Source organism: Phragmites australis, chromosome 9 (genome assembly GCF_958298935.1).
Source record: "Phragmites australis chromosome 9, lpPhrAust1.1, whole genome shotgun sequence".
Taxonomy (NCBI): domain Eukaryota; kingdom Viridiplantae; phylum Streptophyta; class Magnoliopsida; order Poales; family Poaceae; genus Phragmites; species Phragmites australis.
In genome coordinates this window covers 31,650,908-31,676,250 of record NC_084929.1, presented here as the reverse complement: position 1 = coordinate 31,676,250, position 25,343 = coordinate 31,650,908, and the positions used below count along the sequence as shown (strand labels likewise).

The 25,343-nt window shown below is 44.5% G+C and overlaps 2 protein-coding genes across 3 annotated transcripts; both read right to left on the bottom strand.

Moving 5' to 3' along the window:
- Window positions 1-2,476: 2,476 nt before the first annotated feature.
- LOC133929169 (universal stress protein PHOS32-like) lies at window positions 2,477-5,727 on the bottom strand. 2 transcript variants are annotated; one of them, XM_062375812.1, is made up of 3 exons: window positions 4,803-5,727; window positions 3,148-3,223; window positions 2,477-2,698 (listed from the first exon to the last, which is right to left on the bottom strand). In XM_062375812.1, the coding sequence occupies exons 1-2, from the start codon at window positions 5,590-5,592 to the stop codon at window positions 3,174-3,176; spliced, it is 840 nt and encodes a 279-aa protein (XP_062231796.1). In that variant the 5' UTR covers window positions 5,593-5,727; the 3' UTR covers window positions 2,477-2,698; window positions 3,148-3,173. The 2 variants fall into 2 exon arrangements, with proteins under 2 accessions (XP_062231796.1, XP_062231798.1); XM_062375814.1 differs by lacking the exon at window positions 3,148-3,223 and having other exon boundaries at window positions 4,803-5,723.
- Window positions 5,728-16,245: 10,518 nt separating this feature from the next.
- LOC133929168 (uncharacterized) lies at window positions 16,246-22,808 on the bottom strand. The gene is made up of 3 exons (XM_062375811.1): window positions 19,349-22,808; window positions 17,469-18,115; window positions 16,246-17,371 (listed from the first exon to the last, which is right to left on the bottom strand). The coding sequence occupies exons 1-3, from the start codon at window positions 19,992-19,994 to the stop codon at window positions 16,610-16,612; spliced, it is 2,055 nt and encodes a 684-aa protein (XP_062231795.1). The 5' UTR covers window positions 19,995-22,808; the 3' UTR covers window positions 16,246-16,609.
- Between the last annotated feature and the right edge of the window lie 2,535 nt (window positions 22,809-25,343).

The window sequence follows — 25,343 nt, the reverse complement described above, 5'->3', positions numbered from 1 at the left end:
ATTGGTGAGAGAATATACATGATTAAATATATCAACATATAAAAATGATAAAAGGATACACTTTGTCAATATATCTAATTGTCTCTCCTTGTTGATGACACGCGATCTCATTCCTTTTTCGGTGACTCTTCAAACACCTAAACTTTTAGCTTGTAAATAATAAGTTATTAGAATTTTTCATCTGAGGAAATTAGTGCCGTTGAAATGTGGAGTGCTATGGGTATCTATCTTTAACCCCGGACGTCACAAATCTAGGATGTTAAATCTATCACGAGCACAAACCTTTGATATCAATTGTGAGAAACAGTGACATCCTAAGAGGGGAGGGGGTGAAATAGGACACCTAAAAACTAGTGGCTCCAAAAACTTCACAAGATAAATCTATCTCAATTTCTATCTAAATGTGCTCTAGGTTTATCTAGTGTGTCTACTCTACCACTCAAGAGGATTGCAATCTACTCTAGTAAGGTTAATTGCAATTATGTAAATGCGGAAACGTAAATAAGGTAGATAGACAAAGTCAGCACAAGGTTTTATCCCGTGGTATCGATGGCACACAAGCCACCCCTAGTCTACGTTGGAGCTCCACAAATGATATGCTCTCGGTCGCTAAGTCTCTTCCGGTCACGGCTCTTGAGCTACCAAGTCACCAAGACAAGGCCTCAAGTATGATGAACCATCAAGCCACCAAGGCGAGGTCTCACCACTAACCTCTCTTCCGGTCACTTGTACGTCGTCTTTATTTTGGAGCTTTAGTCATAAAGATAAGGGTCTTCGCGTCCCCGCACAATCTTCTTGCCACCGTTCCACACTAAGTCGGAGGGTTAGCGAGTTACTGGCAAGTCACAAAGACTCCAAGGTGTTAGCGTGCCTCTCGGTACATGGTTGGATCACTTATTGATCCGCTCTCTAGGTTGCAGCATTAGCAATATTTCTCTCTAGGCCTATAAGCACTAATCACTCTAATGATGTGCTTAATCGCCTTATATGAACACTTTAAGTATTTTGATGGTTAGGATGTCTTCTTAAGTGTATATGGGTTTCTCTAGACTCCAGTACCTTCAAATGACTGAGTGGAGGGGTATTTATAGCCTCAACCCCGTAGACTAGTCATTGCCCTAACGGCTCAAATTCTCTGTGTACACTGGATGTTCCGGTGTAGATAGATTATACTCACTGGAACATTCGGTGTGTACACCTTCCAAAAACTTCCCGTTAGAACTCCACTCAAAACCAATATGAACACTGAATGCTCCGGCGTGTTTACCAGCTCCATCGTCGGACCTTTCAGCGTATCAACTGAGCCATCCCGCATCTTCCTTAGTGCAAAATACTTCGGCGTTGCTGTGATTAATCGCCGGACCATCCGACGTGTTAAGCTACACAAAACCGGACTTTGACATCTTCTCTGTAACAAATGCTCCGACGTATACTCCGGCGTGCATACTATTGATCGTCGGACCTTACGATGTGTACCATCCTTGGGCTTCAACTTAAAAATACTCTAACGTTCGTATCTCCACATCATTAGATCATCCAGCGTGTAAAAAGACCAGTAAGAAAACACTCCAACATTCACGACTCCTCTGCGCCGGACCTTATAGTGTAGTTATTTTTTCTGAAACTTCTCCAATTCAACCAAACTTTATCCCAGTTGTGATACCTTCTTCATATATTACATCTATGAGACCTACTAAATATATTCTTGATAAACATATTAATCCTAATGACTATGCTGTTATCAATTACCAAAATCATAGTCATGACTTAATAGGGTTATTTTCACTACACCGGCGAATATGAAAACAAAATAAAAAACAATCTAGCCTGATTTTCGATTGTATTTTCAAAATACATATTTCAGCGGAGTTTTTCAAGTAAACTCTAAATATTTTTTGTTTTTCCATATTCATATCATTCTAATTTTTATAGACCTTAACTCCATACAAGGAAGATGCCTTAGAAAATAGTAAGATGACTACCTGGTACATGTTGTAGTACATTTCGTAATAGATGAGTTTTTTTTTAATTTTTATGTTGTAGCACATTTTATCGTACTTATAGAATAGTTTTATATTATAGTATTAATATATTATATAAATTATAAATTATCTAGTTTGAATATATTGTATCTTATATGATCAAGTTATAATTTATTCAAGTACTTAAATTAAAACTAGTGTCGTTATATGAACGAGTTATGAGTTATATCATTGTATAATCAAGTTAAGGCTTAAACATATCTTATCAGTGGTATAGACATTTGCTATGAGTCATATTCTTATAAATCTTCAATATCGTAATCGTTTCTGACATTATCGTTTCCAATCTTAATTCCGAGAACAAATATAAAAGTGAAAATAATTTAGAACATTATCTGATCATTTCTAACCGTTTTCATCCCTAAGCACGAGAGACTGGACGATCAAGCGACCACAATGCTCAGTAGCCACTAGCCAGATGAAGCAGCTAGCCAAGCAGAAACAGGCTTACAGTGATTCATATACGCAGGAACATAGTTTCCGTTTTACTAATATAAAAAAAGTCACAAAGCAGAGCAACAAAGACTAGTTCATAATCTACAACTTCTGATACAAACACAAAGATGCAAGGCAGAGTGGACGAAGGAGCCACTCATGTTGCATAGGGATCGCCACCGTGGAAGCCTCGCTTTCTCCACTCATGTTAACTCACTTTTCTGTAACAGAGGAGGGGAAAATCAAGTCACGTTCGAGGCATATGCAAGTAAACAACTGGTCAATCAACGTGACAGCATATTGCCAGTAGTTCAACAGGGGAAATGTAAGGAAAGAAAAGACGTGAGCTGAAAATAATTCACATGAAAATGGTAAGGAACAGTTCACAATGTCTATGGATCCCTAATTAAGAGAAACAGAGCATTCTATAGCGGGATGCAGAATATGACAATGTTTCATGTGTCTGGGACTCCTTTTGTTTTCTGGTAGCTATGCTGAATCAAAGGATCTAGCATGAAAGGACACAGTTTCATGTGTATCCGTAGGTTCTTAAATCTTAATTCTCATCTAGGCTTCTTTCTGGAACATAGCCAATGTATACCCTGCCCCCTGCTTCTAAAGGGCTTTGCACTTTGAGATCTGACTTACACATAAGAAAGAGAACACTCACCTAAGTTTAAGTAGGTATTTTCAATATCATGAGGGAACAAGAGAGGCTGCGTGTAGATGTCCATGCATCTTGGTCGCTACATCAATTAGTTCATCATTTGTTTGGTAAAAGCAAAGGTGCAAATAGTCTAAACTACACTAGAATGATAAAGATGTATGGCAAGTTTGTGTATATATCTGTAAGTCATTTGATACTGTAGACATCTACTGATTGCAGAAATGTTGACACAGAGCCATAAGGATGCACAATGGTAGATGTGTGAAAGAATGAAAGGTGATCTCAACTAAAAAGTTATTTAATGCCAAACGAAAGATAATTGTGTGCATAGTACAGCTATCTGTTTAAGCTAAAACAATTCAAGGAAATATATAGAAAGACTGAATTCAATATTTGAACGTATTCATCTGGCTAGTTAAAAGAGTACACACAAATAGCTTTTCCAATCCATTATGTTTTAGCGTGAATACAACAATTGTGACTTTGGGCTGATGGCACAAAGCAATAGCTCACCGGTCAATATTGCTGCATGGCCTAGCCTTAGATTAGGCTTACCTTATGAGTAAACATATCAGGCAAAAAACTGACCAAACTATATAAGCCTCAAACTTCTTCCAATAGCATGTAAGCTCTTGAAAACTTATAAGCATGTTTAGTCATCCCTCGCAGACTTTAGCTTCTTCACAGAAGGTTTCATAGAACGATGGCATGCAGGAACATAAAACAAAGACCTCTACCTGGGCATTCTGTCCCATGGAGTTAAATTAAATAGAACAAAGCAAGACCTCAGTTCATTCCTCGATATGTACTAGCACAATTAGTTTTGATCACGATTTTCTAAGGATAAACATAAAGGTGAACAAACAGAACAGCGACTAGTAATATCAAGCAGCCAACACTTCTGATACCTATACAACTATTATGTACAGTCTACGCTAATGTTTCTATTGAGGTTTGTGATTTAGTACTTGCTGCAATCCCCTTTTTGCATGATATGCATAAACATAACTATTGTGTCTTTACACATAAATAGAAGGCCCAAGCCCCTTCATGAGGTAGTCCCAATGTTCTGTACCAAAACATAAGTAAACTTGCTTATCCCTCGTACATGGCATGAAACGCCAAAGGCAAGACAACAAATATTACAGACATGGAAAAATTGACTTATACAGAACAATACAACAATGTACATTATGGTTTCACACACCACTATTAGTTGCACTGGTGTGCCAATTCACAACATTAGAGGTGAGCTATTTGTGATCTGGCACTTCTATCAGGCTATGAATTTGCCATATAAACATTGTGATGTCTACAGGACAACTGTCAGGTCATTGATTTTGCTTGGATTTACTTGTGAAGTGAAAATGATAAAGTTAGGCCTCTATTGGAACGCTATAAAACAAGTCCAGATATTCAGACGGGCACTTCTATTGCAATATCAACACAAAAGTATCAGACACTCTAGACGAGCCTTTCTTACTAAATTAGCTCTACACTTCTAATGCGATATGCCAGTTTACTAGCAATCCTCTTCATCTAATTTGTCATTGCCATCAAATACCCAAGTATGTCAAATCATTTCATACACTACTTCATGGAAAACTAACCAAACAACAAATGCAGTAAGAAGTACAAGATCAAGCAAACGGACAGACCTTTCTGCCCCTCTGGGGCCTCATGATACACAGGCTCATCCTCAGGCACTGTGCGCAGCTCATCCCCCAGGGCGTCTCCACCTGCTGCCGCGGCATCGTCAGGGTAGCGCACAACCACCACGGGGCAGACGCAGTGGTGCACGCAGTAGTCACTGACGCTCCCAAGCCTGCCTTTCCCGGCCCTGCGCGAGGCGCCGAAGCCCCGGCTGCCCATTATCATAGCGGACAAGCCGAGGCGCTCGGCCTCGAGGCAGAGTCGCTCCTTCATGTCGTGGTCCTTAACGATGTGGATCTTGAAGGGGATCTGCGCGGCGACGAGCGGCTGTGCGAGGTCCTGCGCCTTGGTGGACGTGAGGGCGTCGAAGTCCTCCTCCCGCTTCTTCTTCGCCTCCTCGGGCTCCTCGGCGGGCGTCGGCCCGGCGCCCTCGGTTGCGTCGCCGTCGAGGTCGTCTTCGACGGAGACGGGGATGGAGCCCCAGTCGGCGCCGTAGAGGACGGAGGTGGGGCGGACGTGGAGCAGCACGACGGCGTCTCCGGGGCGTAGGTAGTTCTGGACGGCCCACTTGACGGCGAAGGCGGACTCGTCGGAGAGGTCGACGGCGACGGCGATGCGGCGGTGAGGGGAGGAAGCCGCGGCGTTGGCGGCGGCGAGCGACGAGAAGAAGTACCGCGGCGAGTTGGGCTGGATCGCCGCCACCGCCTGCGCCGCGGACAGGCGAACCGGCGGCGGCCCGGACGGCGACCTGTCGCCGCCGGCGTCCGCGGTCGGGGAGGCCGGGTGGGTCGCCATCGCCTAGGGCTTCCGGGTGGTTCGCGTGATTCCTTCCGGCCGCGGCGGCTCGAATCGAATCGGGCCTGCGCTCGATCTGACCACTGGGAGGGGGACGGGGACGGGGGCGAGACAGCGAGGGTTTTGGCTGCAAATGACGCGGATTTACGGAGACAACGACCAGTGGAGCGAACACTAACGAGCGTGATTTGTCAGTGATTAAAATGATGTTGGTTTCGTGATCTATTACGCATCTGATTCTGCTGCATCTGTTGCTGCTGCTCTCCCTCTTGTGTTTCTGAATGACTTGCAATCAGTATTAAGAATCTCAAATCCGGATTCTCAAATTTTTTTTCTCAAATCCGTATTGCTATCACAAGGTATTTTTTTTTATGAAACATGTATTAAACAAACCTGAGATGCAATTAACTAGCATCCTTCAAAAGTCTAACTAGGCTGACAAAGGAGTATATTACCTCTGTTTTTAAATAGACGATGCTATAGAAATTTAGTTTCTCCGATTTCAATATAAATCCATGAGATATTAACACAGTCTCGAATATAGCATTTTAACTAGTAATATCTGTAAAATATATCATTTTAAATAGAAAGAGTTAAATATTATAAAAGAATTTTTCATGATAAATTTAGTAAGATTAACCTTATGTTGATCAATCTATATGATTTTTTTAGCTTTTGATGATCAAAACTAAAAATGTTTGATTTAAAATAAACCTAAATGAATCTATATTTGACATTGTAGGAGGTAGCTTTTATTTATAAATAGATGATGTTTTAGGTTGTCTAAATATTGTTTTCAATGAAGGTTAGAACTTGGATCAAATGAGAGTTTACGGATTGGTGGATTATATGATATTAACAAGATATTGGAGTATTAAGAAAGGAAAACATGTCAAGGGTAGAATAATTAATTGGTATTTTGTACTATGCTCAAAGGTTAAAACAACATCTAAAACGAACGAAGAGAGTAATTAGCTACGGCAGCACTCAGGTAGTAATTTCAAAGGGCAGGAGAGACTCGACAATCGTCAGCACCTATGTTAAGATTTCTTGAGCCGGTCAACGTCGTTCCATTAATTTTTTTTATTCGACGGGGAATCTCCGTGTCAACATATTCAAACAAAAAGGTATTTCGCAAGAGGAAATATAAGAGAGAGAAAGTGACACGAGATGTTCACCATGGAACCGTTATTCGAAACTATAAAATGGCGATTGCGTCCTCCGTTCATCGTGAATATTTTTCCTCTTAAACAATGTACGATGAATATTCTTTTGAGTGGAAAGCAGGTGCTATCAGAAAAAAAAGAAAAGAAGTGTGGGTTCAGGTAAACTGGGGAACTTGGGGTGCGACTAAGGTGAAAACATCCTTGAAGAATCTGAAAATTTGCAAATTCGCTTGAAGGCCTAAAAAGTTATTAAAATATTTATTATATATAGGCCAGGTTATGTGGTACATCCATGCAAAATATTATGTGCAAACTCGACTATGTTTGCGAGATAAAAATAATAAATTTTAGGTGTAATTGTGCTATAAGGAAAAATGTACTTGTCACGGTTAGTGCACTGAATTTTTATTTTTGCATCTTGCAAATGAACCTAGTTCGCATCTAAAATTTTGCATGGATGTACTCAAAATAAGAAGCTCATGTCACTGCAATATTCTCAATATTTGTCAATGGTTATTTAAGAGTGATCGGCGGTTTTTCATACTCTTTAGTATTTTTCTCGAGTGGGTGGTAATTTGTCTATTATGATTCATATCTTTTCCAATAGTTTGAACGAATTATCAATATTATTATTCCCAATAAACTAATTACACACAATTATGATAAATACCAAACCACAAACACTACTGGCTACATGCAAAGAAACCATCAAGAAAGTTTGTTAGTCTTGTAGTGCATATGGCTATTTTCAAAAAGTAGTAAATCAAGAATTGCACGTGAGGAACTTTGGCAAGCGAGTGGAATGGAGGAAGGAGGGGGGCCGGGGGGGGTTCCATTTGTGTAGGCTAGCGAGGTGGTTAGGGTTTCTGCCTTTCTGGATATGAACCAGTGTCCAGGGGTGGCAGCCAAACAGAGAAGCTTGTTCGTGGTGTGGCAGTGCTAGGAGAGGAAGTCCAAGAAATTATCACGGGGCCTCACGATATTGGTGCCAAGCACGACGTCAACGATTCCCCTGTGACTGGTTATTTGCACGGTGGCGAGAGGATGAAGATGACAACCAAGCATAGGGTCCCACACGTTAGAGGGTCGAGGAAGGAAAGGGGAGAGATGTGAGATGCTTTTGCGTCGTGGGCGTGCACGCCGCATGCGCAGGGCGAACTGAGCTATGGTGCTACGCTAGACTGGACACGCGATGTAGTGTGCAGAATGGGGTTGGCACGCGGGAAGGAAATTCTATGAGACTCGACACCAAAAGATCTCTATGAGATTCTGATCCATGTCATCCTTTCTTAATCCAACAGTTGACACGTGCAACTGAGAGGAAGGAGTGGGACACGTGGTATGGATCAGGGGGATCTTTCTGTGAGACCGGGTCTTATAGAATTTTCTTCCTAGCGTGTTGTGCTGCGGGGAGAAGGAAAGGAACATGGGAAAAGGAAAGGGGGTTCAGACCAAGAGAGATTAGAGGTTGAGAATTTATTTGATATTTTTAGATATTTTGGATTTGAAATATGATTGGATTCAAATTGAAATCTTGAACACGGATCCAATAAAATTCGGATGAAAAACAACTGGCAGCGCGAATAATTTCGTGCATGATTTGAATTTTATCAAATTGAATTTGGAGTTTGAGATACTTAGCTCATAATTGATTCTAAGGTCTTTAGTTTGACTGAAATTCAGAAATAGTTTAAAATATTATGTTTGTCATGAATTTTCGAAATGGCTAAAACACAAGGGTGTTACACACTGATGACGGTGCGAAAACCACCTATGATGATGTTTTTGAACCATATGTGATGAAGCGTCGTGTAGAAATGCTGGCTAGAATTTTCCGGGTGCCCACACACTCCCAATTAGTTTCTCATGAGATATATTCAATAATATATAATTACATACAAATCAATTGGCAACAATATTTTGACATACATGTGAAGAAAAGGTTCGTCATTTTACAAATAGGCAGTCCCATGCAATATATAGTTGTATAGAAATACAACAGGTGCTTACAAATCCGTGAACCATATAGGATAAACACATCCTATAATTGGTACAATATTGCACACATATATCTACGGATGTTCCATCACAACCATCTTGAACGTACACTAGATCTTAGCCCATCTTTTGAGTCAATGGGAATGGGGGAGCTATATTCTTATTAACCAACAAATAATAAGGAACCGTGTAGGTGGCTTGAGTTGGCCTTCAGTAATGGCTGCGGTTAGGACTATTTATCTGCCCTATATTTTTTTAAATAATAAACGAACATATACCCAAAAATTATGAGGTAAGGCCAGAACAGATATATGATGTTGACTAGGAATCCAGTTCCTAATTTCAGCAACGTCGCGTCGACTCTTCGGCTACGAAGGGCTGTTGTATCATGCAAACTCGCCAGCAGAAACCAAAGCCCGTCGAGCTATGCGAGAGATGTCATGACGATGGCTGCGATGGCAGTCCCGTACTCCACTTTAGCAAGCAGCAGGAAGAGGGCAAGCGCGAAGGCGGCGCAGAAGCTTCGCGCTGCACAGAGCAGCAACGCTAAGGAGAATGGCACCAGCTCGATCCGTTTCTGTATGTCGACCGCAACAACCCCGCAGTAGACGAGGCTGAAGGTGGCTAGAGTGGAGCGGATGAATGCCAGTGTGTTGGAGATGACAAACCCGTCGAAGGCGTACGACCCGGCAAGCTCCGGCGTCCCGGCTGGCGGCGGGGCCGCGCCGGCTGCTTTTTCAGAATCTCCGGGGGTCCACACGCCCCCGGCCATGGTTAAAGCTGCCGCGAATGTGGCCGTAGCGACAAGCACGGAGCCGATGCCCACGATCTGCGCGGAGGCCGTTATCTTCTTCGATTCTTTGACCTCATCTAGACGCGGATTGTACTCCTGTATCTGATCGAAGTTTATGCGCGGATGCGGACTGCACTAGATTCAGGAAACCTTTTGAATGATATTAGTAATCAGTATAGATACATAATCCATGTGCTTGCTCAACCGTGTGAAGATCCTAGCTAGTTGCTTTAGTGAAAAAAATATTTTCACGTGGGAAACACGAAATATATTTTGAAAAAATGATATGAAACACATGAAAAGTAAATGAGTGAATTCGTTTGTATAGAACTTTTTCCTAGCCTAGCACTTCTAGAGGTGACTATAATGTTCAAAACATCATTTCAAAGCAGTAGAAGATATATAATACATAAATGTTGAATCTCATGTCAATATGGGATTTTTTTAGAACAATATTATTCAAATGGGAAATTACACTTTGGATATACGATTTGGAAAAATTGCATAACTAGCAACTTATCGGCATCCCACAAATGCCAATATCATCTAGTCGATTGGCATTCAGAATGCCACCAGGCCGCTAGTTTTACAATTTTCTAAAATGCATACCTAAGCTGCAATTTTATATAAAGTTAATATTATTTCAAAAAATATCAATATGTCATTGACATAAGGGACCTCTATGGCTCTATACCAACCTTTCAGGTAAAAAACAAAACTAACTCCCAAAATGAATAATGGAATGGGTATTTTCCCATGATGTGTTTGTGCCATATTCATTCATAAACCATATAGTAGCACGGATAAAATTTAGTTTACAAAATCATAGTAGTTAGGAGGGAAAAAAAGACTTTATGTTATTTATTGGAGAAAAAAAGGAAACCAATATTTCAACCGACGTACTATTTAGTCACAAAGTTTTAGACCAAACAAGTGCAAAATGTTACTACAAAATAAAATATTGGGCTTGTATTCAATATTGACAGAATTATACACCGATTTATTTGACATTAGAGTTTTTAAAAACTCAGGGATACAACTTATAAATAATTAGGGTATTTAAATATCAAAAGGGAATTAAATATAAGTGCCTAACAAAATATGAATTGAAATATCCAATAAAAAATAAATGCGTGGGTGCCTACTAGAGTACCGGGCATCATCTATGCTGTTGAAAATCACATAGAACTTTGTTAACAGCTCTATGCGATATTGCGATTTTTAATGTCAGTTAAAGCATATAGGTTATGTTATAATCAGAACACAGATAACTGCATGTAACGGGTTTCAGAATCGAACAGTACGCTAAATTAATGTATAGTACTTCACCTTTGTCGTCGTGGAGAACAGCAGCATGCAAGGCATTTGTCCATGCGGGCCGGAGTAGGATAGTTCGTTGTCATTCTTGTGCAGCTTGCTAGCAATTTTGTGATGGCGGAATGAGATGGCGAGGTGCTGTTTCTTGCAACCACACGGGCGAGCTTCTTGTCCTTGTTCATCAGTGCTTCGACTATCTTCACGTTGCCGAAGCGGACGGCCTCGTGCAAGGCCGTCTCCCCGCGCTTGTTCTGCGCCCTCAGGAAAGACCTCACCTTCTTACGGCCGCAGCCGTCGTCATCGCCTTCGGCGAGCTCGATAAGGCAGGCGACCATCTCGTTGTTCCCGGCCCTGGCGGCGCAGTGCAGTGGCGTGTCGCCAACGCTGTTGGCTATCAGCATTTGCCAGTTGGCCTCCATGAACACCTTGTTTATCAAATACATAAAGAATACTGGTGCATTCGTCAATCCGAAGGACATGACGGTGAATTCATATAACCCTTAGCGGGTCGAGAAGGCCGTCTTAGTAATATCCTCCGGTCAAACCTTAATCTAATGATAGCCCAGTCTCAAGTCGATCTTCGAGAAGACTCGGGCTCTGGTCAGTTGATCAAACAGAATATCAATCATAGGGAGAGAATATTTATTTTTGATAGTGACCTCATTCAACGAGCGGTAATCGACACACATCCTCATAGTGTTATCCTTCTTCTTCACAAAGAATGCTGAAAATCCCCAGGGTGAGGAGCTCGGATGAATTAATCCCTTCACAAGCAACTCTTGTAATTGCTTCTTCAACTCAGCTAGCTCCATTGACGACATTTTATACGACTTTTTCGAAATTGGGGCCGCACCGGGCATGAGATCAATCGAGAACTTCACTACACGGTCGGGCAGTATCCCTGACAATTCATCTCGCTTGTCACTTTCCCCTTTCCCTTTACCAAATCGGAACCCTAGCTTTGCAATTCGTAGCCCTAGATGGCGAGCTTGAGCGCATCCAGCGCAAGGTCGATGAGCTCCTGGTTTGGCGACGAGCATGGAGAGTACTCATCTTTGATTCCATACCTCGAGTGGCCATTGCAGTACACGCCTGGTGTGATGTGCAAATGCGATGCGAAGGCAGCCTGATTCATCTCATGGAGCGATTTGAACCCAACGCGGAGGTATCTAAAGTGCGCTAACTCAAGGGTAAATCATCAATTTAACTTGGATTTGGAATTGCGATGTTGCAATGCTTGGTGTTCTTTTGATTTGTTTGTCTTTGCTTTCGTGCGCAGTGTGGAGGTTGCGATTTCTGTTTTTGGTGTGACGATCCGATCAAAGGCTTCATGAAGCAGGTGGTTATTGATTTGCATGATGTGGTGAGGGGATTGCACAGAGAAAATGTTGTTCTGCAAAGTTCGCTTGATGTTGTATGAAGGCAGGTTGAAGAGTTGATAGAGGATGATGCTCTAAGAGTTGCACAGAGCAGCTGCATGATAGAGGTCCTTGCTCTAAGAGGTGCTGTGGAGGAGAAGGAGAGAGCTCGTATTGAGTTAGCTATTAGAGTTCAGAAATTAGAGAAGGAGAGATCGATGATGTTGTACGCACTAGCTTTCTGTATAGGGGTGATAGTGGTGTGCCTGTATATGCCTTGAATGAAATGCATGTATCTATGTTATGAAATTGTTTAGCCAACTAATTTTGCTGAGACACAATAGTTTTTATAAGGCACAAGTTCGGTAGATAATATAGTTAATATAACAAGCCACATGTTGACTCCAGTAACTAAACAATCCATATGTTCGGCAAATGACATAATAAGCCACATGTTCAAGCTGATAACATCACTGACATTTCATTACCTACAAGTTTGGCTAAACAAAATAAACTACTACATTATAGAACCATGCCTTCACCGAGTCATGTGGTTTGGGCCTTGCAGAAGCAATAATGAGGGAGGCCTTGAAGAAGCTGTCTTCGGTGGATGTGCAGTAGAATGGACTGAAGCACTTGTAGTTTCAGCTCCTGACATTGTCACATTGACCCTTGCACTTGAACCTCCTCTACCTTGAGCCTCCAAATGGATTTGATGCTTGACCACCTGGATGACCTGCAGTAGTAACTTTTGCAGCAGTCCTGACAATCCTTTGTCGAAGCATTCGAGGATGCATTTGTAGGAAATAGAAAGATAGACATGCACATGAAGGACGCAAATGAGAGAAAAGTTAAAATTGAAGTTCACTTTACATTCTGAATCGTTGTTCTAGTGCTCTTAAAGTATAGACACCGCTTTATTTTCTTAGATGTTTGACGTGTCATGCTTGTTGAAGGTCTTTTCTTTCTCTTGCCCCTATTGGTACAACTTTGTTGAGATGTGAGGACTATCATCATAGCTGGTGTAGGAGGTGCTGGCTGGCTTGCAATTGTAGTAGATGTAGGAGGTGTTGGCTGGCTTGCAGTTGCAGTAGATCCTTTCTTTGCAGTACAAGTCGACCTATTGTGACCAGTGCCTTTGCAATTGCTGCATCTAATGATTGTACCAACTTTAGATATTTTGTCAGGCTTCATTTTCTCTTGTTCTTCTTTTTTCCTCTCCTTCTTTGGCCTACCAGGCATCCTCAACCATCTAGGTGGCAAAGGTCTATCTATGTCTGATGTAGACCAACAAGTCTTGCCTTTAACAGGCTGTAGGCAGAAGTCATATGTCCTCTTATACTCATCCACATGGTAGCACTTAGCCATGAATTCTTCCAACAGCCTACAGCTATAGTATATGGAAGAAATAGGATGTGGACAAGGCAATCCTAACAACTGCCAAAGCCTACATGAGCAAGTGTGGTCATTCAAATTCACAGTGAATCTGTGTTCTCTATGAGTGACTTCAAATGCATTATTTCCACTGCTAACGGCATGGCAAAACCCTGATTCTGTGATGTATGTTTTCAGCTTCTTGAAAGTGTTTGGGCATATCAGACCAGTCCATTTTTCACCCTTACCATATTCTCTTGAATCCTAACCATTACTTGGCATCTAATCATTTCAAGCATACTGATAATATGAAAGAACCTAGATCTTATAATCCAATGGTTGAAAGACTCACACATATTGTTGTCCACTGAGTCACAGAAGGACCCTAATCTGAACCAGGCTCAACTCCAATGATGTGGATCAGTGCCCAGAATTGCATCTGCTCCTTCAAGTGTTTGCTCCCTTAAGTTGGCCATATGATGGTTAAAAAGGTTCATTGATGGAGATTTGGCACACCTCCAAAACATCTTCTGGAAGCGACTGTCCTTGAACTTTTTCCTCCAATTAGCATATATCTATCTTGCACACATCCAATGCTTTGCCTTGGGTGTCTGGTTCTCCACAACATTCAAAAGGCCCTGAAAATGCAATATTACAAGTTAGAAGTTACAATAAGCTACACAAGAAAGTGCAATCTCACAAGTTAATAGTGCTTACTTTTTGTTTATCGGATATGACAACCCATCCATTACCATCTCCAATCTTCAAGTCATTGAAAAGCAACAAGATGAACCGGTCCCATGACTGATTTGTCTCCTTCTCTACAACAGCCCATACAATTAGGTACATTTGGTTATTTGCATCTCTACCCAATGCACACAACAATTCCCCATTAGGTAAGGCCTTAAAGAAACAACCATCAAGACCAATAACCTTTCTGTAGCCACCAAAAAAGCCCTTCTTACATGCATCAAAGCAGACATAAAACCTCAAGAAAACAAGGTCCACCATGTTTGTATCAAGCTTCACGACAACTGTACTACCTAGGTTGCTGATCTTTACATGTGGCTAGATGTCACCTTTAAGATCTACTAGTCTTTGAAAGATGCATTACCCATGGGCACTTGGGCCAAGTACATATAGCTCTCAACTTTGTTTCCTCATTCTTCACAAATTTAAGTACTTTTCTTTCAGCAAGCTCATGATTGACCACTGCTAACTTGAACTCTGCTTTGCTACTAAAAGCCATTCCAACTATGAAGTGAGGTACTTCAGCCTTACTATCAAACCTAGGGAACTTTCTTTCCTTTCTCACAAACTCTCTATCAGGGTCTTCTTCATCATATGAGTCATCATCTTCATTGATGTCAAAGTAAGAGGTCTCATTTCCATCCTCAAGGCTTTCATCCACTGCTTCATTGGCTACTTGCAGTGCATGCACATTCATAGCTTCTCCATCCCCATCAACAACAACCATATTTCCTGCCTCCAACTTTTTCTTAAATTCTTTCATATCATCTCTTATTTAGGCTGCTTCCTCATCTTCTTCACTGCTTTCAACATCACCAGGCACGTAATCATTGTCTATGCTTGGCTCCACATCAGTTGCCACCCATTGACGACCTCCTAACTGCTTCAATGTCATTTTTCACTTGCTTAGGAGAAGACAATTTCTTTAGTGCATATGTTACCTCAACATTGTCTTCTTTAGTGCAACCTTCCTCCCAGTCATTGCCTTCCTACTTTTTAGACTCTTTCTCTTGTTCATCCATAGAAACAAGCTTGACAAAAATGTCTGCAACCCCTCCCTTAGATATACAATCAGACATTTGCTGGCACGACTTATCGTCTACCAAAACTCTAAGACCATTCACTAATTATTTACCAGGGAAGAGCTAATGCAACACCAAAGGATCACTTATATCAAAATGGTCTTTAAGATGGCCGATTACCTCAGGCAGAGACATTTTGTCACACTCGATGTAGCAAATCTCTTCTCTCCCACCGCAATAGTGCAAAATCTTGCCATCGTTAAAGAACCCCCCCCCCCAAATAGAATCGAATCGGAAGATACTCCAACGGATCCATCCCTACATGGACCAAAATGTGCTTTAAATCCACCAAATCAGGACTACAGCTTCAAAATTGGCAAAATGTACTTCGATCCGAATGAAGGGCCTACCTATCCACTGGATCCGTTCAACAAGTGCGTCTACTTGGTCGCCTTCAGCTCCCCATGTCAGGCTATGCGTTGCGCCACCATCTTCTACAGCCGCCGTCAACAAATCGGGCAATGGAGCTCAGACTCGGGCTAGGGTTTCACAGCAATCATGTTGGGGAAGAAGGGGCAAATGAATGGGTGAGAGGAGAGCAGCCGATTTAGGCATGACACTATGAGCAGATGTGGCCACATGTGCCGGCGTGGATTACAAAACCGCCGCCACGTCGACCTTAAACTGCTTCGGGCGAGCTTAGGTATACAATGCGCTGGGATCGGTAGTTTGAGGTCAGAGTTGCCCGATTTTACAATTGAGGGTCAAAAGTGGATTTTTTTTCCAACCGCCTATGATGAGCTTTTTGAACATATGTGATGAGGCTTTGTGTAGTAGTGCCGGCTTGAATTTTCCGGGTGCCCACACACTCCCAATTAGTTTCTCATGAGATATATTCAATAATATATAATCATGTACAAATCAATTGGTAACAATATTTTGACATACATGTAAAGGAAAGGTCGGTCGTTTTACAAATATAGGCAGTCCCATGCAATATATAGTTGTATAGAAATACAGCAGGTGCTTACAATTCCGTGAACCATATAGGATAAACACAGCCAACTTTTACATATAATTGGTACAGTACTGCACAGATATATCTACGGATGTCTCATCACAACAATCTTGAGTATATACTATATCTTAGCCAATCTTTTGAGTCAAAGGGAATGGGAGAGTTATCTTCTCATTAACCAACAAATAATAAGGAACCGTGTAGGTGGGTTGAGTTGGCCTTCAGTAATGGCGGAGGCTAGGCGGGCTAGTCATCTGCCCTAAGTTTTTAAAATAATCAACCAACATATAGCCGAAGATTATGAGATAAGGCCAGAACAGATATAAGATGTTGATTAGGAATCCGGTTCCTAATTTCAGCAACGTCGCTTTAATTCTTCGGCGATAAAGGGCTGTTGTATCATTGAAACTCGCCAGTAGAAACCAAAGCCCGTCGAGCAATGCGAGAGATGTCATGACGCAGGACGCGATGGCAGTCCCGTACTCCACCTTGGCAAGCAGCAGGAAGAGGGAAAACGCGAAGGCGGCGCAGAAGCTTCGCGCGGCACAGAGCAGCAACGCTAAGGAGAATGACACCAACTGGATCCGTTTCTGCAGGTCGACCGCAGCAACCCCGCAGTAGACGAGGCTGAAGGTGGCTAGAGTGGAGCAGATGAATGCCAGTGTGTTGGAGATGACAAACCCGTCGAAGGCGTACGACCCGGCAAGCACCGGCGTCCCGGCTGGCGGCGGGGCCGCGCCGGCGGCTTTTTCAGAATCTCCGGGGGTCCACACGCCCCCGGGCATGGTTAAAGCTGCAGTGAATGTGGCCGTTGCGACAAGCACGGAGCCGATGCCCACGATCTGCGCGAAGTTAGTTATCTTTCTCGATTCATCGTCTTCATTTAGACGCGGATTATTGTACTCCTGCATCCGATCGCGCCGACGGTTGCCAGTCAGGGCATCTGCGAAGGTTAGCATGCTGAGAATCCTACGAGGTGCAGTCTGCAAGAATTAACAAACACACAAATTAAAAAGTTCATTCATACGAAATTCCTGATTAACGAGATGGATTTATTAACAACACCAGAGTGTTTTTTACCAGTCCGAAGTAAAATCCTGCTTTAACGTTCCCCGTGGAGAGATCCATGGGAGTTTTCCCTTCCTTGTTCTGCAAATTTATGTGAACATAGCGGTTCCCGATGAGACATCTTGATATGTCCAACTCCCCGTCACGGATAGCTAGGTGCAAGGCGGTGTGCCCATCCTTGTCCTGTATATTCACCACTGACTTAAAAGGTCGCGGCCATTTGCACACAAATTTCACGACATGGTGCCTCTTTTTCAGAACCGCGACATGAAGGAAGGTCCGCCCCTCGGCGTCGCGCAATCCAGCACAGGCAGGGTATCTTGTGAGCAAGATGATGACAGACACCATGCAGTCTGCCGATGCAGCGACATGCACCGGGAACGACCCATGTTTGTCCGGCTGAAACGCCGCTGTTGGATCAGCTTGGAGCAGCTGGGGGAGTGAAAGCTTCATCCACTCGAAGATTTTGGCCAAGCATTTCGGAGGTAAAAAATAGAAGCCGAAGGAATAGCGTTCAAAGTTCCCCGAAGAAAAAACAAAAAGTGTAAATTGGAGGGAGGGGTCTGGTGCTGATGCAGCGAAGTGCAATGGTGTACTTCCTTCGATGTCTCTCTGTTTGACAAGGTCCTTGTTCCAGCCTAGCAGTAACTTTGTCATTTCTGCGCGCGGTTGCAATATTAATCTTGTTACAAAAAAGGCAGAGTAAAATTGTACTGCGCTAGATTCAGGAAACCTTTTGAAAGATACTACTAGTAATTCGTATACATATGCTTCATCCATGTGCTTGCTCAACCGTGTGAACATTCTAGTTGCTTCAATGGAAATATATATATTTTCACGTGGGAAACGCGAGGTTGACCTCTCGAAATTTCTTCAAGAAAATATATTTTCAAAAAGCTATATGAAACACATGAAAAATAAATGAGTGAATTCGTTTGTACATAACTTTTTTTCCTAGTCTAACACTTCTACAGATGACTATAATGTTGAAAACTTCATTTCAAGGCAGTAGAAGATATATCATACAAAAATGTTGAATCCCATGTCAATATGGGATTTTCTTTGGGAACAATATTATTCAAACAGGGAATTGCACTTTGGATATACGATTTGGAAAAATTGCAAAACTAGCAACTTGTCGGCATCCCAATATCATCCGGTCGGCATTCAGAATGCCGATAGGCTACTAGGTTTACAATTTTTCTAAAACCCATACCTAGGTTGCAATTTTCTATTAAGTTAATGTTGTTTCAAAACAATGTCAATATGTCATTGACATAAGGGACCTCTATGGCTCTACCAACCTTTCAGGTAAAAAAAAACTAACTCCAAAAATGAATAATGGAATGGATATTTTCCCATGATGTGTTTGTGCTATACTCATTCATAAATCATATAGTAGCACGAATAAAATTTAGTTAAAAAAACATATTAGTTAGGAGGGAAAAAAGACTTTATGCTATTTATTGGAGAACAAAAGGAAACCAATATGTCAACCAAATTATGGAGCTTGTGTACGATATTGAGCTTATATTCGATATTCACATAATTATACAACGATTTATTTGACATATAATTTCAAAAAACTTACAAACATAGGAATACAACTTATAAATAATTAGGGTATTTAAATATCAAAAGGGAATTAAATGAAAGTTCCCTAAAAAAATATGAATTGAAATATCCAATAAAAAATAAATGCGTGGGTGCAGTGCCTACTGGAGTACCGCACATCATCTATGCTTTTGAAAATCACAACTTTGTTAAAAGCTCTATGTGATTTTCAATGTCAATTAAAGCATATAGGTTATGTTATAATCAGAACACAGATAAATGTAACGGGCTACAGAATAGAACAGTATGTTAAATTAATGGTGAACAGTGTACTTCACCTTTGTCGTGGAGAACAGCAGCATGCAAGGCATTTTGTCCACTCGGGCCGGAGTAGGACAGCTTGTCGTCACTATTGTGCAGGTCGCGAGCAATTTTGTGATGGCCCAACGAGCTGGCGAGGTACAGCGGCGAGGTGCCGTCTCTCGCAACCACACGGGCGAGCTTCTTGTCCTTGTTCATCAGTGCTTCGACTATCTTCACGTTGCCGAAGCGGACGGCCTCGTGCAAGGCCGTCTCCCCGCGCTTGTTCTGCGCCCTCAGGAAATCCCTCACCTTCTTACAGTCGTCGTCATTGCCTTCGGCGAGCTCGATAAGGCAGGCGACCATCTCATTGTTCCCGGCCCTGGCGGCGCAGTGCAGTGGCGTGTCGCCCATGCTGTTTGCCATCGGCATTTGCCAGTTGGCCTTGCCGTAGATCGCTCTTGCGCACTTGAGGTAGCGTTCGCTGTCCCCGGCGGCTGCCACCACGTGGAGCACGGAGTCCGCCTCCTCCGTGATGACTCCCAGCGCGGAGTTGTCCTGCTCACTGCTGGTGAAGTCGATGACGACTTCACCACGGGACAGCGACGCCGCCACCGCCGCTCCTTCCTCCTTACCCAGAATATCTTCTAGCAGCTGCTGCCATTCTCCGGAGCTTGAGGCCATGGGAATGGCCTGGGACGCCGGAGCAGGCCGCCTCGAGCTGCTGCTGTTTTGTATGCGCTAGCTATATGTGTATGGTCGGAGGCAATATCGCATGCAGTTCGTCGCTGGCCAGTGGCCACTATTTATAGCGAACGAAGATAAACTTGTGCAATTACTAGTAAAATGGAGTATATTCTTTGCTTAAGGAGGCAATGAAACCCGACAACAGGCATGCACAATTCAGCTTCATTATTCGTTCGCACATGGTGGTCACATGTCTTTCTTTATATATTCTTACGTGAATATAGTAACTAGGAAGGGATGTGCATGTCAATACGAAGAAACCTCTTGGTCTGCCAAAGTTTTTCTACGGTCCGTCCGTCTGTATTATGTAGGCGGCTTATACTTTTCCTTAAGTACAAGCAGCCATATCGTATCGAATTGAACCGAGTACGGTCACACAAAGGACTACCTGAATACAGATTGTAGACTGAGGAACGAGGTGATTCGTACGTGGTTTCTGATTCGATTAAGAATGATATCTTGTGGTCTAAGATATTAAAGAAGTTTGACTTTTCTAAAGGGACAGATATAGAAGTAGTTAAGCGTAAGACGCTAATAATCATGAGACTTTCATTTAAGAATTGGAATAGCACACTGAACAGAACATATGTGCAGAAAGATACAATGCCAGATTTCCGCAAGTAGCCACAACTGTAAGATCATTGGCCAGCCTTTACAGAGTACAAGTCGTCGGAAGAAGCACAGAGGTTGAGTGCGGTGAACAAAGCGAACTCAAAGAAGAACCTCTACCCCCACAAAGTCGGCAGCCGTGGGTATATGAGGAAAGAACGACAGTGGCAACAACAGCTAAATCAACTGCGAGAGAGAGATGTCACGCTTGAGACGGAGAGCTGGAATAATCGATCGACGTGCTTCCTTCTTGGGAGGGGTGCTTCTTACTCGTCTGATGGAAGCTTATGCTTTACGACCTCCAAAGATCAGGAAGTGACACAAACACTAGCAAAAAAGCTTGCGGAATCCCATGAGCAGTCTGCACAAGGCTCTTTCAAGCCAAACAGGGATAGGGACGAGCTCACTTTGGCCCTGGGAAATAAGGAGCACGGTGGTTGCACACGAGACGTTGGGGTGATGGGTTGGAAATATGGATTCCCAGGCAAAGTCGACAGTTACAAGAGCCGAAAGAGATCCCAAGCAATGCGAGATGCAGAACGAGAGGCAGAACAATCTAGGATGATGGAAATGCTTGAACAAGTGCTAAAAAAGGAGAGGGAATATACAAAAGAAAAAATAGCACAAGCCCTCATGCGTGAACGAGGCACCATTGGCGGAACCCAAGGATGTCTATTCACTCACTGCTGAGGAAACAAAAAAGATTATGGACGTCAGTGTCACGTCTCATTTCCATCCTTCACCAACTCCACCGAAGCCTGTTGTGCTTGAAGATGCCTTGATTTTTTTCATGAAAACGGCCATAGCTAAACAGAAGGGGTCGGCTTCAAGTAAGCCGCTGAGATGAACGCATCAGCAAGATGCAGGCCAAGAGCAAACCAGACCCAATCATTAAGTATGCTCCAAGCATTGCAGACTTCCTAGCTTCTTCTAAATTAATAGCAGAAGAACTAGCACGACTTATTGTGGGAGCGGATATATCAAAGTAGGATGTTATATGGCCGTTTGAATTGGGCAAACCTTTGGTCATACCAGATATAGAAAGGGACTTTACAACTCAAATGCATCGATTACATCAATGGTACTTGGAGCAGTCTAGGCAGGGTTTCAGGTGTTCCCCGTGAGATACAAAGAAGAATATTTCCTCAACGGAGACGGCTTCTTCTGGTTGGAATTCTTGCACTTGTATTAACTATACAAGGAATATGCCCTCGATGTGGCTATAGTCAGAGCGTGGACTCTGTAAGTGACTTATGCATATAATTCACGTTATATGATCTTAAACCTTGTAATTGCATAGCTAACTTCTCTCTTTTATAGAATGAAGATCCAAGCATACGAACAAGACTTAGATAAGAAAGTAGGATTCATCGATCCCGGCCTTGTGAACCAGAAACTTGTAACGAAGAATCCAGACTTCACCGAGGCCTACTTATTGAAGTTTCTTCTTCGCCACCAATACAAGAAATTCATACTCTTACCCTACAGCTATGAGTATGTGTTTGCGCGCAAGGGCGTAATCATTTTATAGGCAACTCGATTCGAGTACTAAATTGCTATGGTGACATATTCTGCAGTTTTTATTGGATCCTCTTTGTCATCTACCCAAACTTGAGCAAGATCATTGTGTTGGACTCAGCAGAGAGAGATCAGACGACTTACCAACACCTCATTGACATGCTAAACAGCTTAACTCGATCATTTAATCTTCTCAACGATTACATCTAAGTTTAATTGGTATTCATATTCACATGCAGGGTGTACACAAGATACCGCAAGAAGAGTGTGTCGGTGAATCAGGAACCGGGGGTCCTCGAATCCCGAGGCCAGGCCAGCAATCCGCCACATGGCGCCATCCCGCGGAGTCTCCTCCGCGAGGTAAAAAAGATTGAGTCCCGGGAGAGGGCGCTCGGGGCCACAGTCGGTGGTCCCTGAGTACCCAAGTTCCCTGATGATCTGCGAAGCCTAAGTACCGGGAAGAAAGTGCTCGGGGAGGCATACGGTGGCGCCCGAGCACCCGAGTCCCCCGACGGTCGGGAAAGCTAAGTACCGGGAGAAACTTGCCCGGGGCCGTGAGCGGTGGCCCCCTGGGCACCCAAGTATCCCGAGGACCCACTGAAGGAAGTTTCGGGAGAGAGTGCTCGGGACTGCGTGCAGCAGCCCTCGAGCACTCGGTCCCCCGAGGATCCATACAAGCGTGCCCGGGAGGGAGTGCTCGGGGAGGTGAACAGTACCCCCGAGCACTCGGTTCTCCGAGGACCAAGAAAGGGCACTCTCGGGAGGGAGTGCTCGGGGAGGTAAACAGTTACCCCCGAGCACTCGGTTCCCCGACGACCCAGAGAGCCCCCTGACAGTGGCCCCCGAGGGGCCCACTAATGAGGTGTCAGCCAGTCAAAGGCCCAAGGCCGCATTTAAAGAGCGTGCGTGGCCTGTCACCTCCAACTGCTCCCGCCACGCTCAGTGTCAGTTCCTGCCACATTCTGGCAGAAGGGCGTGGGGTCATTGAATGCACGGGTCCCATCCCGTGCCATCCGGCCCGTCTCGGGATAACGTCGTAAGGGCCGAGGCGTTCCGTCTGCCGCGCTGCTATAGCAGGAGAACAAGACAGGGCGGGCACACCGGGCCGCTCCGCGGCTGCCCGGTGGGCCCTCTCCACGGCGCCCGTTGCCAGTGCATTTATGGTGTTGGATGACCGGGCGTGGGACGCATTTTCCACCCCCGGTCACTTCGCGCAGAGGCTATGATGATGCCCTTTCCATTTATGGTGTGTCGGAACTCGTGCCCCCCTCCCGTTCGGGGCACGCTACTGTCGGCGGGTATTTAAAGCCGCCGGCAGCACAGACAAAAGGGGGAGCTCTCGGGCAAAAGAAGAGGTTTTTTCTGAAGAAGTTTTCGAGGTAGCGAAGAGAAGATCGAGAGCACCCAAAGCCAGCAGCTACACGCAGACCGAAGAACAAGGAGCCCCAGGTTCTAAGATAGATAGACATTCTTGTAACGAGCAACATCCTTGAGGGACATTCTCAAGGCATTTATAGTATCCATACAGGAGTAGGGTGTTACGCCTCCGTGCGGCCCGAACCTGTCTAAACACCAGCGTATTTACTCCGTTCCGCATTAGATCTTTCCACCCCACCGGCCATCGCATTCATACCCATTTATTTCTCTGGCGAACATATTCAGGATCATCCTCCCGGCCGAATCTCTAAAAAGGGGTCCCCCAGGATCCTTGCGACAGGAGTTAACCCTCCGATAGAGTGTTATCCACTTTCCATTCAGGAAGGAGTACATTGTAAAAACCGACTTTTCGGTACACAGTATATATTCATGTCTTGCATTTCCTACTGAATAAAAAGGGTCAATTCATTCCACTAACGAATCCTTTCCGCGTTTTGTGTTCTTACTTTCATGCACGTATTCAAATGGCCCACCAAGTTCCGCCCCGAGCTGCTAGAGAAGTATGACGGGTCCATCGACCCCGTCGAGTTCCTCCAGATATACACCACTGCTGTCCAGGCGGCTGGTGGCAGCGAAAAGGTGATGGCTAACTACTTTCATGTTGCCTTGAGGGGCTCTGCCCGCTCTTGGCTTATGAACTTACCCCCAGGGTTTATCAGCTCCTGGGATGATCTTTGCCACCAGTTCGTGGCTAATTTTCAGGGCACATTCATGCGCCTCGGCCTGGAGTGCGACCTCTATGCCGTCAAGCAGCAGGAGGGGGAGACGCTGCGGTGCTTTATTCAGCGCTTCAGCCAGGTCCGCAACACCATCCCGCGGATAACCCCCCACGCCGTCATTGTCGCATTCCGGCAGGGCGTCCGCGACGAGCGGATGCTCGAGAAGCTAGGCACGCACGAGGTTGAGACCACCGCGGAACTTTTCGCGCTGGCCGACAAGTGCGCCAAGGCGGCGGAAGCTCGAGCGTGGCACGTTCCGCGCCCTGAGCACCCCGCCGCCGATCAACCAGGTCCTTCCCGCTTCGACAGGCAGGAAAAGAAAAAGAGAAGGAGGCGCGAGGCTGTACCCGTCGAGCCAGCCCAGGGCCCTGCCCGTGGGCCGGCCCAGGAGCCCGACCGCCGGCCAGCCCGCCGGGCGACCACCGACAGACAACCCACACCCGCAAGGGCCCCAGCCCAAGCCCCTCCTAGGGCTCCGGCTCCCGCAAGGGCTCCCGCTCCGGCAAGGGCCCCCACTCCTGCGGGGCCCGAGCCGGGGAAGTGGTGCCCAATTCACCAGATCAGGTGGCATGACCTCACGGAGTGCCGCACGGTCAAGGGCCTCATCGAGCAGCGCCAAAGGGACCGCGAGGAGCCCCGCCAGGGTGGCGACGACGAAGCCGCCCCCAACAACCAAGAGCTCGGCTTCCAGGAGCCTGAGCACACCGTCGCCTTCATCGACAGAGGCGTGTACACGCCCTCCTCCCGCCGCAGTGTCAAAACCATGCGGCGCGAGGTGTGCTCGGCGACCCCGAGTGAAGAGGCCGTAAGGCCCCTGAAGTGGTCGGATGCCCCGATCACATTCAGCTTGGCCGATCACCCCGCCAGTACTGCAGGCGTGGGGCGACTACCCCTGGTAGTGTTCCCCACCATCTGCAATGTGAAGATCAGCAGAGTGATGATCGACGGGGGCGCAGGCCTTAACCTCCTCTCCAAGGAGGCTTTCGAGAAGCTGCAGGTACCC